Source organism: Paroedura picta, chromosome 1, assembly GCF_049243985.1.
Source record: "Paroedura picta isolate Pp20150507F chromosome 1, Ppicta_v3.0, whole genome shotgun sequence".
Taxonomy (NCBI): Eukaryota; Metazoa; Chordata; class Lepidosauria; order Squamata; family Gekkonidae; genus Paroedura; species Paroedura picta.
Window position 1 is genome coordinate 30,048,943 of NC_135369.1, and position 15,803 is coordinate 30,064,745.

General features: G+C 43.5%; 1 protein-coding gene across 1 annotated transcript in view; it reads right to left on the reverse strand.

The window, feature by feature from the left end:
* The window catches only part of ADCY3 (adenylate cyclase 3), a 111,061-nt gene that overhangs the window by 23,468 nt on the left and 71,790 nt on the right, over nucleotides 1-15,803 (reverse strand). Inside the window, exons 5-7 of the mRNA XM_077331706.1 lie at nucleotides 14,656-14,767; nucleotides 10,462-10,589; nucleotides 6,104-6,262 (exon numbers count right to left, since the gene is read on the reverse strand). Of these exons, the coding sequence (XP_077187821.1) occupies nucleotides 6,104-6,262; nucleotides 10,462-10,589; nucleotides 14,656-14,767 (399 nt within the window). The remainder of the gene's footprint in view (nucleotides 1-6,103; nucleotides 6,263-10,461; nucleotides 10,590-14,655; nucleotides 14,768-15,803) is intronic.

Sequence of the window (15,803 nt, forward strand, 5' to 3'; positions counted from 1 at the left end):
GAAGGGAGAAGATTCCAGAGGTTTAGAGATCCTTGTACAAAGAGTTCGATCCAAAGAATAGAAAGTGAACACAGGAAAGAGGGTCCCTTCAGTGACAGTCCTACCATTATGGAACAAAGCCCCCAGGCCCCCTCAATTCCGAAGGCAGCTAAGGCAGTTTTATTTAGGACTGCATTTGACTTATTTTATTGAATTGTGATCTTTTACGTGTTTTTTTGGAATAGTTGTTTACTTTGTAAACCTGAGTTCTGCAAGGTAGAAAGGTGGCTAATACATATTGTAAATAAATAAATAAAGTACTTGCATTGTACTATAAAAGAGCCTCTTGTGGCGCAGAGTGGTAAGGCAGGCGATATGCTGTCTGAAGCTCTGTCCATGAGGCTGGGAGTTCAATCCCAGCAGCAGGCTCAAGTTTGACTCAGCCTTCCATCCTTCTGAGGTTGGTAAAACAGGGAGAGGAGGAGAGTCCGTGGGAGTGGGACAGACGGAGAGAAGGATGCAGTGATGGGATGACTTAGTGGGAGGACTCCTTGGCCAGCCCAGCACCACCTCAAAAACAATCCATGATGCCATACATGAAATGTATCCATAGGGTTGAACCAGCTTGGTGTAGTGGTTAGGAGTGCTAAACTGGTGATCCGGGTTTGATTCTGTGCCCCTCCACATGCAGCCGCCAGCTGGGTAGCCTTGGGCTCACCACAGCACTGATAAAGCTGTTCTGACTGAGCAGTAATATCAGGGCTCTCCCAGCCTCACCCACCTCACAGGGTGTCTGTGAGGAGAGGAAAGGGAAGGCATTTGTAAGCCACTTTGAGACTCCTTCAGGTAGATAAAAGTGACATATAAGAACCAACTCTTCGGGGCTTTCCACATTCGTCCAAAATAGCACAATGGTTACTAATTGAAATCGCTACAGTTTTGCTGTTATGCACAACGTCGTTGACAATCTGCAACACTCCTGAAACCGATCTGCAAAAAGCGCTTCGTTGTAGCGCTTTCAGGGAAATCCCAAAAAGTGGATTCACCCTCCGGAAAGCGCTACACTCCTGCAACCAATCTGCAACACTAGCGGGAAAGTTCTGTGCGTTACCATTGTTGCAGTTTCTGCAAAGTCCTTCCCCCTGGCTCTCTCCTCTGATGTTCCGGCGAAGTGACCGCCATTTTTTTTTCTCCGAGCGAGCGGAGATCAACGCACCAGCAAGCCTTCGTTTACCCAGCGAGGCTTCCCTGGCTGCAGCCCCTCTGTTTAAAGTCACCAACCACAAGCCCGTTTGCTGGTTTATTTTCACTTTATTTTCACTTTATTTTCACACTGTTTTCGGCCGAAAATCGCGCCCGTGAGGGGGGGGGCTTTTTTTTTCACTCGGGGGGAGCGTGGCAACGATGAAACGGCAGCTCAAACACCACCTGCTAGCTGGATGGGTCTCTCCGTTGCAACGAATCAACGCATATTCGTTGCAACGGGTGTTTTTTTTTTTTAAACCTTCCTTAAAGGGAAAGGTGCTGTTTGGGGCATGATAACGGCCGCCCATTGGCTGCTTGACGGCCAGGGGCGGGACGAGCTCGGCAATAGCGCTTCCCTGGCTAGCGATTTTTGCCGTGACCGGAACCCTGTGGGAAACGATAGAAACACAACTGGATTCAACTACAAAGGCAGGTATGCGTTACGCCGAATTCCACTATTTAAAATGGTGATTTTACGTTCAGCAAACAATTTGCTACATGGATCCCGGTGCGGAATGGCCCTTCTTCTTCTGATATAGGCATGGGGTTGGCTCCTAGGACTATGAAGGCTAGCATGGCACAATCTTTTCCCCTTTCCTCAGCAGCCCACAGCACCACAAAAAAAAAGATATTTCCAAAGCTTGGGCACCCCACCTCCCCAAAAAAGAATAAAATCTGGCACAAGTGGCTAGGGCAAGAAAAGGGAATAATGAAAAATCTCAAGTACACAAACTCACAAACACACTTGAGTAAGCACTTGCTCAGTTCATGGAAGAACAAGCAGAAGAGGGTGGTGTGGCATTTATTAAACCACTCGTGGGCTTACTAACTGGCTATACATAAGGTTTCCCCATGAAGAAAACAAAGGTTCCCAAGGAAAAATTCAATTAAAAAATAATTGAGAGAAGGGAAGTTTGAGCTCCCAGTCCCTGCATGCTACGGTGCCTGAGAAATTTAAATTTCAAAAAGGAACTCTCAGTGTACGTCTGATAGCACCTGGGGAGATAGGTGGATACATAAATAGTGACACATGTAGTTAAGTTTTAAGCATTTACTATCACACTTGATCACACCCATTGATGTTTCCCCTTGCCTCTTCCTTCCTCTCCATGCCTTTACTGTCTTTCTCCCACCCACCAGCTCATCAAAATTTAGACTACAAGCTTGTTAAAAGACCTCTCTCTCAATTTGTTTTCTGTGTAAAGTGTAACAGTTATTGATAGAAGAACATGAAGAAATTCAGCCTGGCAAACTCCCCCAAATACACAACATTATTTTGGAATCAAATCATTATGTTGTGATTCTAGAACTAGAGTTTCTCAAATGCGAACCTCACCAAAGCTTCCCCTGGGTATAGAGCAGGGGTCACTGGGACAGGTGAGGCAGTTGTGAATTACCTGTGTTGTGCAGGGTGTTGGACTAGATGAGCCCTGAGGTCACTTCCCGCACTAAATTACTATGGTTGACAAATGCTTTAAAATTTAGGGATTTGTGTGGCAGCATTCATCCTTCTTAATTAAGCATGGTTATTGCTATAAATAGTCAAAGAATTGAGGCTTTTGAACTCTGGTGCTGGAGAAGATTCTTGCAAGTCCCTTGGACTGCAAGGCGAACAAACCGGTCAGTCCTAGAGGAGATTAGCCCTGCCTGCTCCTTAGAAGGCCAGATCCTGAAGATGAAACTCAAATACTTTGGCCACCTCATGAGAAGGAAGGACTCCCTGGAGAAGAGCCTAATGGGAGCCATTGAGGGCAAAAGAAGAAGGGGAGGACAGAGAATGAGGTGGCTGGACGGAGTCACTGAAGCAGTAGGTGCAAACTTAAATGGACTCCGGGGAATGGTAGAGGACAGGAAGGCCTGGAAGATCATTGTCCATGGGGTCGCGATGGGTTGGACACGACTTTGCACCTAACAACAACAAAATTGCTATAAATAGTCAAGCCCTATTGCCAGAACCATGCATACTGAAAGCCCTGTCTTTGACTCGCTTAGAATTATGCACATTTTTACCTTCCTTTACTTCCTGGCTAGCTGTGTTTCCCTCTTTGCTTGATCCTTGCCCTGAAGCTATCTTTTTGACAGCTGACAGGACCAAGCATGCTCTAATTTATCTGTACTTGGTGGCTGCTGCCAGGAAACAAGAGGAATCGTGATTGCGTAGACAAGCCGCAGCACCACAAAAAGAATGTCCTTCCAAGTGGCCTTCCTATTAAGGTCTTATGTGCCTATTAGGGTACAGTCAACACTCATCCAGACATTTCTTGAAATGAACACTATCTGTCTTCAATTACTCTCCCATCACTTTTGAAAGTGGGTTAGCTGGCCACTGACTGAATCCTACCAGAATCTTATGGGTTACTTCTGATTTGGGTGCTGTGGGTTTGCTGGATTGGAAAAGCTAATTTTGTTATTTTAGAAACTATAAAAAGGTAAAGGTAAAGGTATCCCCTGTGCAAGCACCGGGTCATGTCTGACCCTTGGGGTGACACCCTCCAGCGTTTTCATGGCAGACTCAATACGGGGTGGTTTGCCAGTGCCTTCCCCAGTCATTACCGTTTACCCGCCAGCAAGCTGGGTACTCATTTTCCCAACCTCGGAAAGATGGAAGGCTGAGTCGATAGTATATTCTCACTGCCCAAATTCCCACTGCCAAATATTTGCCCCAATTCTCCAAACTCTCTCAAAGTGCCCACTTGGGGCATTTTGATGAATGGACCCCATGATACTTGAGCATTCGCCTATGTGATATTATGAAGCTAATTATTAATGTGATAAACCATCCATATACTGGAGAGTAATCACTGAGGAAGCTCCTGGAAAACGGATTTATTACCTAAGACCCCATTTTGATCACTCTATATTGGAATAAACCTTAGAGAGAATATTTGTTGTCCTGGTTTATACCTGTGGGCTAAATAAAATGCCTGACTATATTTAAAACACTGTCACAAACTTACTCATTCCTTACTCAACATAATCATATATGGGCATATTACCGGATAAATGTTTAACAAAAATTTTAAATACATTAAAAAATAATTATCTCCCACCGATTCGGGAAACCCTTCCAGGGCCATTAAGAAACCCCAAGATTTCACTAAACCCTGGTTGAGAAAGCCTGATTTAAATAAATAAATTCCAGACAAAATGAAGCAGCAAGAGAGAAAGGACAAGAGCAAGACAACACTAAGCATTACTTATCTACAAATCACCCTGCCAATGAAAGTGCGTTCAGTCAAGGCTAGGGCCTTCCCAGTTGCAATGTATGGCTGTGAAAGTTGGACCATAAGGCAGGCAGAGCATCAAAGAATTGAGGCTTTTGAACTCTGGTGCTGGAGAAGACTCTTGCGAGTCCCTTGGACTGCAAGGCAAACAAACCGGTCAGTCCTAGAGGAGATTAGCCCTGCCTGCTCCTTAGAAGGCCAGATCCTGAAGATGAAACTCAAATACTTTGGCCACCTCATGAGAAGGAAGGACTCCCTGGAGAAGAGCCTAATGCTGGGAGCGATCGAGGGCAAAAGAAGAAGGGGACGACAGAGAATGAGGTGGCTGGATGAAATCTCTGAAGCAGTTGGTGCAAACTTAAATGGACTCCAGGGAGTGGTAGAGGACAGGAAGGCCTGGAGTAGCGATCCCCAACCTTTGGGTCGTGAACCACATGTGGTCCGTCGACTAATTGGAGGTGGGCCGCGAAGGACGCCTTCTCCCCCGCCCCCCCCCCCCGGCCCTTTACAACACACGTCGGGTGTCATTGTCTCCCATCACTCCCAGATGGGATTATCTCGTTGCAGAGAAACAAGCTCAGGGTTCCCATTGATTTGTCATTGTCATGAGTTATAATTTCATGAAAATAAAATGTTCCTTATGTTCATTGTTGTGGCGTGTCTGTATCTTATTTTGAAGGGATGCTTAAACATTACCATAGTGATCAGAGAGCATTAGGGCAGTGGTTGAGAGTAGAGGAGTAAACTACCCCCCCCTCGGGCCTCAGTAAAAGGCGTTGAGTGGTCCCCGGTGAGTGGTCCCCGGCGTTGAGTGGTCCCCGGTGATAAAAAGGTTGGGGACCACTCATTGTCCATGGGGTCGCGATGGGTCGGACACGACTTTGCACCTAACAAGAACAAGATCTACAAATCACCATTTCCAAATTACATAAATATATTCTAGTTGCTGTTGACCTTTGTGACCTCCAGACACTCAGTTTCCTCCCCACTCAAATGTGGCTTCTTAAGTTTGTTCAGGGAAACAATCAGACTTCCAAAATATACATTCACAAATTCTGTCCACAGCTTTACCACTTTTTATGGAGGACATTCCATTAACATGAGATATATGAAAATCACGAAGAGATGGCAGCCTTCAGCACTGATGATGATGATGATGATGATGATGATTCAATTTATTTCCCTCCACTCCCTTGTGGCTTGTGGCGGGTCACAGTGTCTTAAAACCCTGTTAAAACCCCATTAAAAGACATAAAAATACCTCCAACTTGGCGGGAAAAATAAACAAAAAAAAAACCCCAACTCCCATGAGGTCCCGACGATGTTCGCTTCAAGACCCCCGGGGGGGGGGGCGGTGGATCTATCATGCCAACCTCAGCCTCAACCATATATCTGGCATAAGAGCTCCGTATTATAGGCCCTGCGAAATGCTGAAAGATCCCGCAGGGCCCGCAGCTCTCCTGGGAGCTCATTCCACCAGGTCAGGGCCAGGACCGAAAAGGCCCTGGCCCTGGTTGAGGCCAGGCGCACTTCCCTGGGGCCTGATAGTAAAACCAGTCCGAAACCAACTTAACAACATGCTCATTATAGCACTGGGACAGCTGGAATTTTCACAGCATGCCATGAAAATGCCCAGGGTCGAAAGAAGAACTTACCCCGGGATGCCACCAGCTTCCATCTTGTTAGCCACTGTCACATCTGTGGACCACACATCATACTGCCAGCGCTTTTGTCCCAAGACCCCTCCAAGGACAGTGCCACTGTGTACGCCCACACGCATGTCCACATCTGTTTTGGTCTTCTCTCGCACATAGCTGTAGAGGAAGGGTCATCAATAACAATGCTTATTCTTCTTCTTGAGTAACAATCTGCCCCACCCACTCACAGACAGACTGAAAAAAGTTATTTGTTATGTATAGACATGAACATTTTGGTGGACCTGCTTACTTAATATGGAAAGACACATATTACTCTTTAGGGCTTCAAAAGAGACTTTTCATATGGCCTGAGGAATAAGGAACTTAAGCAATGGGTCTGAGGGTAAACCTTTTGTTATGATATACAAGAAGGGATACACAGAATCAAGCAAAAGAAAAAGACACAATCTGTGTATTACTGGCTATACACAATGTCAAATGAGAAGTCTGGGCTTTTCTGTATTTTTAAAATCCAAATTAACTTATGATCAAGCTGTATCATTAGTCAAGCAGCAGATACTGGACAATCGGTGCCAACTGGACTTGAGCAAAACTCCAACCTTTTTGGCCCCAGATAAAATGAGATAAGTTCTAGCCCCTGCCACTTATCTGAAAGAAGGACATTTACCCTTGCTAGATGCTCAGTCATGCCCTCAGCTCTAGTAGAGGGCTGTTATAAGAAGATCCCCCTCTCATTGAGACAGTGTTTTTGTGGGAGAGGCCAATCTGAAACCAGAGAACATATGCTGTTCTACTGCCCTGCTTAAGCAGACATTTGAGGCAAATTGATAGATCCACTACTAAAAAGGTTTCTGGAACGTCCAGATACAGATAGGGCAAAGATGCTGCTATGCGATGAGACACCCCCCACCCCCCAGGTAACAATTCAGCTTGCCAAGTTTTATGCCACTGCCATAAAAATAGGAAGTTTAGAAGAAAAATAATTTTAGGTTTTAAGTTCTATTTTAGGATTTGTTTTATACCTGATGACCATATTGTGTTGGTCTCTTATGACTTCGTTGATATAACTTTGACTTTGGCTATACAAAATAATATATTATTGACACCTTTATATTATTGTGTATAGCCAGTAATACACAGAATGCTGTTGACAGAATACTGCCAGTTGGAATATGCAACATTAGGAAAAATGGACCAGTGGTCTATCAGACAAGTCACATACACCTGGAAAAGTACAGTTGTTATTACTCTGTGTCTACATTTCACGTTGCTTGGGTAATGTTTGAATAAAACTATCTTGTGGGATAAGAGATCAAGCTGTAAATTCCCATATCAGGGCTATGTGGTATCAGGGCACTAAACTGCTGATATGGCCACTCTCTAATGTGGGCTGCTTAGCATGTATAATTTTGAGGAAGTGGCACCCATACCAGCCCAGTAATATATGAATAAGCATGTGGCTAGCACTTTCCATCTTACTTGCAAATGCAACTTGTGTTCTGAAAGCCTAGTTTTGTTCATGAAATTGTCCCTCCCAACCAAGACCTCCATTATTGACTTGTGCTCCTAGTTAACCAATGCAAATGCTCTTTCCCTAGATTAAAGAATGGCCTACAACAATTTGTCTAAACTGGGCCTTGGCTTAGAACTTAGCTGTCTTCTTTATGAAGAATGCTTCTGCACCACAATTCAAGCAAGATACATGAAAATGTTCCTCTCTCTCTCTCTCTCTCTCTCTCTCTCTCTCTCTCTCTCTCTCTCTCTCTCTCTCTCTCTCTCAATAAGAAGGGATTCATGGACTATCATGTGCTAAATTTCAACTCTCTACCTGTCATACTTTAGTGGTTTGGGGGAGGGATGATGTCACATCCATCATTATGACAACCTATTTCTGCCAATCAGGATGCCTAGATTTCTCTGTATGCCTGTTTTCCATGTGAATTTGTGCATGTGAGTATGCCACACACCATGGAATAACCTTAATTTCGATCTTGTCTGACTCCTAGGCCTCACTTCCAGCACACCCCATTATTGGCTTAATGTAGCCCTGTGGATAAGGCAGGAGCACAATTTTGGCTTCTTAATTTCCATGCGAGCCTCTTGTGGCGCAGAGTGGTAAGGCAGCCGTCTGAAAGCTTTGCCCATGAGGCTGGGAGTTCAAGCCCAGCCGGCTCAAGGTTGACTCAGCCTTCCATCCTTCCGAGGTCAGTAAAATGAGTACCCAGCTTGCTGGGGGGTAAACGGTAATGACTGGGGAAGGCACTGGCAAACCACCCCGTATTGAGTCTGCAAGAAAACGCTGGAGGGCGTCACCCCAAGAGTCAGACATGACTCGGTGCTTGCACAGGGGATACCTTTACCTTTAATTTCCATGCTGCTACATGTGCTTAGCAGGGAAAGGGCAGAACACAAATTATAAAATTACTGTGTAAAGAGCTGACAAATTCACTAACAAAATACAGTATTTGCTGGCGTATAAGACTACTTTTCCCCCTGAAAAACATGCCTCCAAGTGGGGGGGTCATCCTATACGCCGGGTGCACTTCAGTTGGGATAGACATAGCTGCCCATAGTGGCCCATAGTACTGTAATGTAATGTAACAAACTCTATATTTTGAGTGGAAATGTTGGGGGGTCGTCTTATATGCCCAGTCGTCTTATACGCCGGCAAATACGTAATTAATTCATGCAAAGCTGCCTGATTAGCCATGTTTATTCCATCATCAGTGTATAGATTTGGGGATGGCAGATGGGAAGGGATGCTCCTTTCTCAAGGTCAAAGAAAACTAGCAATATCTTTAAGACAAAAGTGAGAAATCCAGGGACCAGCCTTTCTCTCTCCTCTGTTTGCACCTCTGTAATTGGAACTATAGCTCCTTGTTACTATAATGCAGCTGGCAATTTAGGCTTTTGCTGCTATCCCCTTAGTAATTTTCCATAAACAGCTCAATTCAGGGACAAAATTTTCCATCTCTGAGACTCTAGCTCAACATTTATTCTTGTTCCAGAAAACTGGAGGGCTAATTAGCTGAAGACATATTGTTTGGTTTTAACTCTGTGGGTAGACAGGAGACCAGGAGGGATGCAGGATTCTCCATTAGCAAGACATCACCACCCACCACAGCATGCACTTCAAAACCAGCCATGCTTTAAGGAAAGAGTTTAAAACAATCCCTAGGAGAAGGGTTACATACATACTACATGTATGTTAAATGTTTTGTGCTTGTTTGGGGCAGAGTAGAAAAAGGACGTGAGGACTGCCTGAAGTTTCTGAAGCACAGAAGTCGTACTGTATGGGTTTTCTTGCCTATATGACATTCAGGTGCAGTGGATTAAAGTGTCAAATCTTTGGCAGCGTGGCTCTGTGTGTATCAAGCACCATCAAGTTGCAGCCAGCTTATGACAACCCCAAAGGGTTTTCAAAGTGAGTGATTAAGCAGAGGTAATTTGACATTGCCTTCCTCTGAAGTCTCTTCCTTGGTGGCCATCCAAATACCAACCCTGTTTAGCTTCCAAGATCTGAATATACTATTCCACATCTCCTGCATGAACCTACTCCAGCCTTTCACAACTTTTTTACCATTGAGAAACTCATGAAACATTCCTCAGGCTTCAAGAAACCCCAGAAATAGTGTGATCATGCAGAATATGGTCGGGAAGCACAGCTGTGTACACAGCCACATGGGGCTCCTCCACTTCCCACCCCCCTGGGCCCACCACTGCCCATTTTGGGAGGGAGGTCCAGGTCAATGTGACCATATATGGTCATAGCACCCAATAAATGTTTAACAACATTTTAAATATATAAAAAATAAATCAACTTCCACCCATTCAGGAAATCCTTCTCAGCCACTGTGTTTTATGTATTGTTCTTGTTCTTTATTTGTTTGTTTATTTATTTATTTATATTTTTATACTGCCCTTCCATACAGCTCTGGGTGGTTTACATAAAGCATCATGGGGTAATTACATGGAACATCATAACAAATATAACAATCATAACATCTATCAACTAGAATATTTCAACAGAAACGTTGTTCAACAGAGATAGCAAGTTTGTTCCATGTGAACCGCCCTGAGCCTAAGGGGAGGGTGGTATATAAGCGCAAATGAATGAATGAACGAACGAACAAACAAACAAACAAACAAACAAACAAACAAACAAACGCCCCAAGGTTTTGCAAACCCCTAATTGAAGAAGCCTGCTCTACTCCAATGCATTCAACAACAAAATATATGACCGGGGGGGATGTTCTAAAACAATTTCTTTATGGTAGATAAGATGTAGATAGACAATAAACAAAGCAAAACACAAAGAATAAGGGATACACAACGGAGATGGAGAGAATACTTACGAAATAGCCTCCACCATGGCAAGGCCCATGAGGATGGAGCACACAGCATGGTCCTCACGGTAGTCCGGCAGCCCACAGATGCAGTAATAGCAGTCTCCCAGAATTTTGATACGCAGCTGATGGTACCTCTGAAAAAGATTGTTCAGAAATGCAAAGCTCACCCTTTAGGGATGCCAAGTAATTCATTAGATGATCTGTTATGGACGTTTAAATCCATAACTAAATTAGGGCCCCCAATCACTAAATACAAATCCTTGCTTCTTCCACGTGTCTGCCCTCGTTCCAACTCCCTATGCATTCAAGAGCCAGATTTGGATTGGAAAAGTAGTGCACAGGGAGATAGAGAGTTTAACCCTTTCTCCTTCCATGCCATCTTTAGTCCTGAAACATTTCTGGGGAGCAGCTATATGTGCCACACTGGGGAAATTTATGTGTAGCCCATCAGCACCTACAAAAGTTCACTCAAAAGAGCAAACTGCAGGGCTGGTGCAGGGGGAACTCTTAAGTCCTTCTCCCCACAAGGCATGTTCCTGACTCAAATTTGGCCCTGCATGCTTGAGAATTGTTCCAAGCATGGAACTCCTGGAACTCATCTGGATCAAGTTAGACAGATAGTAACAGTGTGGTGCAGTGGTTACAGTGATAGCCTTGGATCTAGGAGTGTGTTTCCCTACCCCTGGGTCTTGAAGCCTATGAAGGTGGCTTGCAGGACAGCCCTCCCAAATGGCTGCCCCTGCCCTTTCCATTTCTCTCTTTTCTGTTTTGGAAACCAATATCTGACCCTGGAAACAGTATCTGCCATGCAAAACAGTAGTTGATATTTTTCACTGCATATACATATTGATTAAGGAAAACATGTCCTTATAGTGACTAGAGTGAGTTTCTTAGAATCTTAAGAGGGACTGTAAGGAATAACAGAGAAGGAGAGGGCGGTCAAAGGCTGGAACGTAACTAAAAACTCCATATTAAGCTAAAGCCTGAAAAATGGTACATGCTATTGCATAATTTGTTGGTAATTTGACAACATAAACTCCCCAGCACGTGCCAAATCTCATCCTTTAGGACAAATCTACAATATATATCAGTCTATCACAGTTGTTGTTGTTGTTGTTGTTAGGTGCGAAGTCGTGTCTGACCCATCGCGACCCCATGGACAATGATCCTCCAGGCCTTCCTGTCTTCTACCATTCCCCAGAGTCCATTTAAGTTTGCACCTACTGCTTCAGTGACTCCATCCAGCCACCTCATTCTCTGTTGTCCCCTTCTTCTTTTGCCCTCAATCGCTCCCAGCATTAGGCTCTTTTCCAGGCAATCCTTCCTTCTCATGAGGTGGCCAAAGTATTTGAGTTTTATCTTCAGGATCTGGCCTTCTAAAGAGCAGTCAGGGCTGATCTCCTTACGACTGACTGGTTTGTTCGCCTTGCTTCATTTTGTACTCCAAGGCCAAACTTGCCTGTTATCCCGGTTATCTTTTGTCTTCCTATTTTAGCATTCCAATCCCCCATGATGATAAGCACAACATATTTTGGTGTTGCTTCTAGAAGGTGCTGTAGGGTTTCATAGAACTGGTCAACTACACAGTTGCTATAGGTTAAATATTATTTAATCTATGAAGAGTGATGTATTGGCAGTATGTAATTTTACAGTGATTTGCTATTGTAAAATTAATACAGACAGATGCTTGGGAAGCTTTTGTGAAATCTTGGACACACATTTTCCTGCAAATTAGGTATTTTTTCAATTTAATCTAATTTATATCGTTGAGTCTCCTGATTTTAGTAAACATGAACATAGTCTTGATAAAAGATACTTAGTTGATTTGGCATTTGTTATGATAGTTCCAAATCTATTCAATGTATATTTTAGGGCTATTTTTTATGTTGGTTGAAAGTAACAGTGCTATCCTAAGTAGAGTCACATCCTATGATGGACTGTACTGTTAAGAAGTTTGGAGGTGCTGTATAAATAGCTAAAGGACTGTGAAAGGTTAATTCTTCACAGGAACAGAGAGTCCTGCTTCAAGCAATCTGATTCATTATTATTATTTATTAAATTTATTAAATTAGCAGCTGAGCAAAGAGAGACTTTAAAGCTTAATGCTGAAGAGGAGAATTCATTCAGAATTCAGTCCTGACTGAGAACAGCTTACCAGAGACTGGAGAACTAAGGAAGTTGGTAAGGATGAGTGGGTAGTTAGATGGAGACTCCTATTTAGACCAAAGAAAGGGGATAGATATTCTAATGAAAGGAGAATTTCCCTTCTGAGTCAAGCAGGAGTAAACGCTGAGGTGTACAGAGATCCCTAGCCTGGTGTGGTTTGAAACTGCCTTTAGAGATCTTCTATAGTCGGTGAAAGACTCATAATGAGTATTGGTGTTTCAAGAAAAGAGGTTTGGGTAATGGAAATAGTGTACCAGCCTTCTGGAAACCAAACAAGTTAGGTGATTACTCAAAGGAAAGGTAGTGAAGTGTTTAGGGGAACACTAGAATAAAAGCCTCTCAACATAAAGATTTAAATCACTGAGAAACCTAAGAAATAAAGTCTGTCCTTGTAACTGGTTTTACCTCAAAAATTTCACCCCTTATTTCACCTGATTTCCCCTTTCTATGTTAAATAAAATAATGTATTATTTTTGGATGTCAAAATGCCTAATTTTAAGTTACGGAACTTAAAGTGGGCTTCTGATCTTTCCCTCGGGTTTCTAGGCTAAACCAACAGTCAAAATAAAGTACTGCAACAGTGTGAGAGAGTTCTTCAGCCAAGAAAAAACCCCATTATTAGGATGGCTCAGTCACGGAAAGGATAGGGAAATGGTGGGAAAACCCATCTAAGTCCAGTGACTTCAATGGACTTCGGAGGGGCATAAATCTGTTTAGGACTGCACCAGGAGTCTCTGAGCTGAGAATCTTGGAACCAGGAAATGCTCTCATTAATCATCAGGAGTCTCAAGGCAAGCACTTTCCTCTCTGAATTATGTCCATGAATCTTACTAACCCGTGTATAATCCAACTGTGTTTATTTCCCAAAAGAACAAGGCCTTGATTAAATACAAAGGAAGTTAACAATGACATTTCAAGACTCAGTAATTTTTAAATGCATCCCAGGAAGATAATGTTGCTGGTATAAAAGGATTATCACATAAGTTTAAACAACATTTAAATGATTCTCTGTAGAATCATGGGAGGTACACAAGAGGGTGGCAGGGAGAATTCTTTCTTATTTGCCACAGTTGATTCATATTTAGCATGAGTCATAAAAATATGTATTTTAAACAGTTTCTATTAGTTTTTAATATTGGGGACGTTCAGGCCTAGCAATATCCTATGTGAACTAAATTTGAGAGCAGTCAAGTTTTATTCAACTTATAATCTGCAGCACTGCTTATCTCCTTATGCCTCCCTGTAGGGCAGTCTGCTCTGCAGGTAGAAATTTGCTGGCTTTTCCTGGGCCCTGAGGACATTTGCCTGGCCTCGACCAGGGCCAGGGCTTTTTCAGCCCTGGCCTCAACATGGGGGAATGAGCTCCCTGAAGAGCTACAGGCCCTGTCGGATTTGTCAGCTTTCTGCAGGGCCTGTAAGACGGATCTCTTCCTCCAGGTATATGGTTGAGGTCATGGCGGGGTCCTGGAGTTACCAACAGGGGATCCCTTAGTGCTGGTTAGATCAGGACCCTCACTCCCAATGAGAGAGAGGTTTTGACCACGAGTTGGACAGGGGGTGGGAATTAGAACTCCCTGCATTGCCGTCTTTTAATGTTTAATGTATTGTTTTAAGAGGGGGTTTAGGGGTTGTACTGTTTTTTATTGTTTTATTGTGAACCGCCACGAGTTCAATTGGACAGCGGAGGTATACAAATTAGAAAATAGATAGATAGATAGATAGATAGATAGATAGATAGATAGATAGATAGATAGATAGATAGATAGATAGATAGATAGATAGATAGATAGATAGATAGATAGATAGATAGATAGATAGATAGATAGATAGATAGATAGATAAGCTTTTGTGTGCAAGCATGCTTCTTCTTGCACATGAAAGCTTATATCTTAGATAAATCTTTGTTGGTCTTAAGGGTGCCATTGGACTCATACTTTGTTCCACTGCTTCAGACCAATATGGCTACCCACCTGAATACCCTGCAGGGCAACGCATCAAGGAACTTCAAGGCAATGGGTCAAACAACACACTTACCTGTGCTAGTTTATCAAAACGAGCAAAGAGCTCATTCAGAAGCTTCACCAGTTCCTGGGCAGTGCACGAGGATGACAGCTGTGTGAAACCAACGATGTCAGCAAAGAGGATACTGGGGGAGGGGGGAGAAAGCCATGAGAAGCAGAGAAAATAAGCAACCAACTGGATGCAGCAGAGAAACTGTGATACCTTCTCTCTATCACATGTTTATCCCACTGTTCTGTCAAGGAGCTCATGGTGTGCACAGTTCTCTCCGTCACTTCCCCATTTCACAACAACCTGAGAGTTTGGCTGGGTTGAAAGAGACTTACTGGCCCAAGTTCTGCCAGTGAACTTCACAAATGAATGGGGATTTAAACCCAGGTCTTTCATTCCTAAGTGCATCTTCCTCCCAACAATTCTTTATTAGCAAAAGCATGGTATAAGCTATCTAATGTAAAAACATCATTCTGAGGAGCTCTTCTTTCACGGTGAGTTTCTAGCCCCTTTGATTCCACTGAAAGGCTGAGAGCGTGTGAGCAGTGCCAGGTAAAATCTCACAATGGTTGGCCAAAAGGTTCAGAAGCATAAGCAAGAGAAGGTAAGTGGCATGCTAATGGACTACGAAATTTCCCATGACTAGCAGAAGGAGAATGTGTTACACAAAAATTTAAAAATGCAAATATGTTTAGTGTCAGGAATCAGGCTGAGCCCAGACTGTGGAGTCCCAGGTGAAAGCACATCTGAAATCCAACAGTCAGTTGCAAATTTCCAAGAAGAGCTTTATTAGGCAAAGTCCACCGAAAGCTAAAGCATGCCAAGATCTTCCTAAGCAAAGATCTTGATAATAACAAAGTACAAGGGGGACAGGTGGGGTAGTTATAGGGCACACCAAATAAGGGAGGGGGGCGAAGGTATTTCGGCGGGAGAGTGAAAAGGATGGCAAGGGAGAGTGGGTTCCCAAGCCGCCAGATGGCCCGGAACCTTATCAAGCAATTGGCGTATTGTTGAGACTTTGAGTTGTCTCCGCAAGAACACTTACAGTAAGATTGATACATTCGCATGGAGCCTCTCCCGCTGGGAAAGGAAGGGAGTAAGGATCCCAGAGGACAGGTTTATTGCTTTATGGCCTTGGCCAGAGCCAGCCAGCAAAGGCAAGAAGGTGTGAG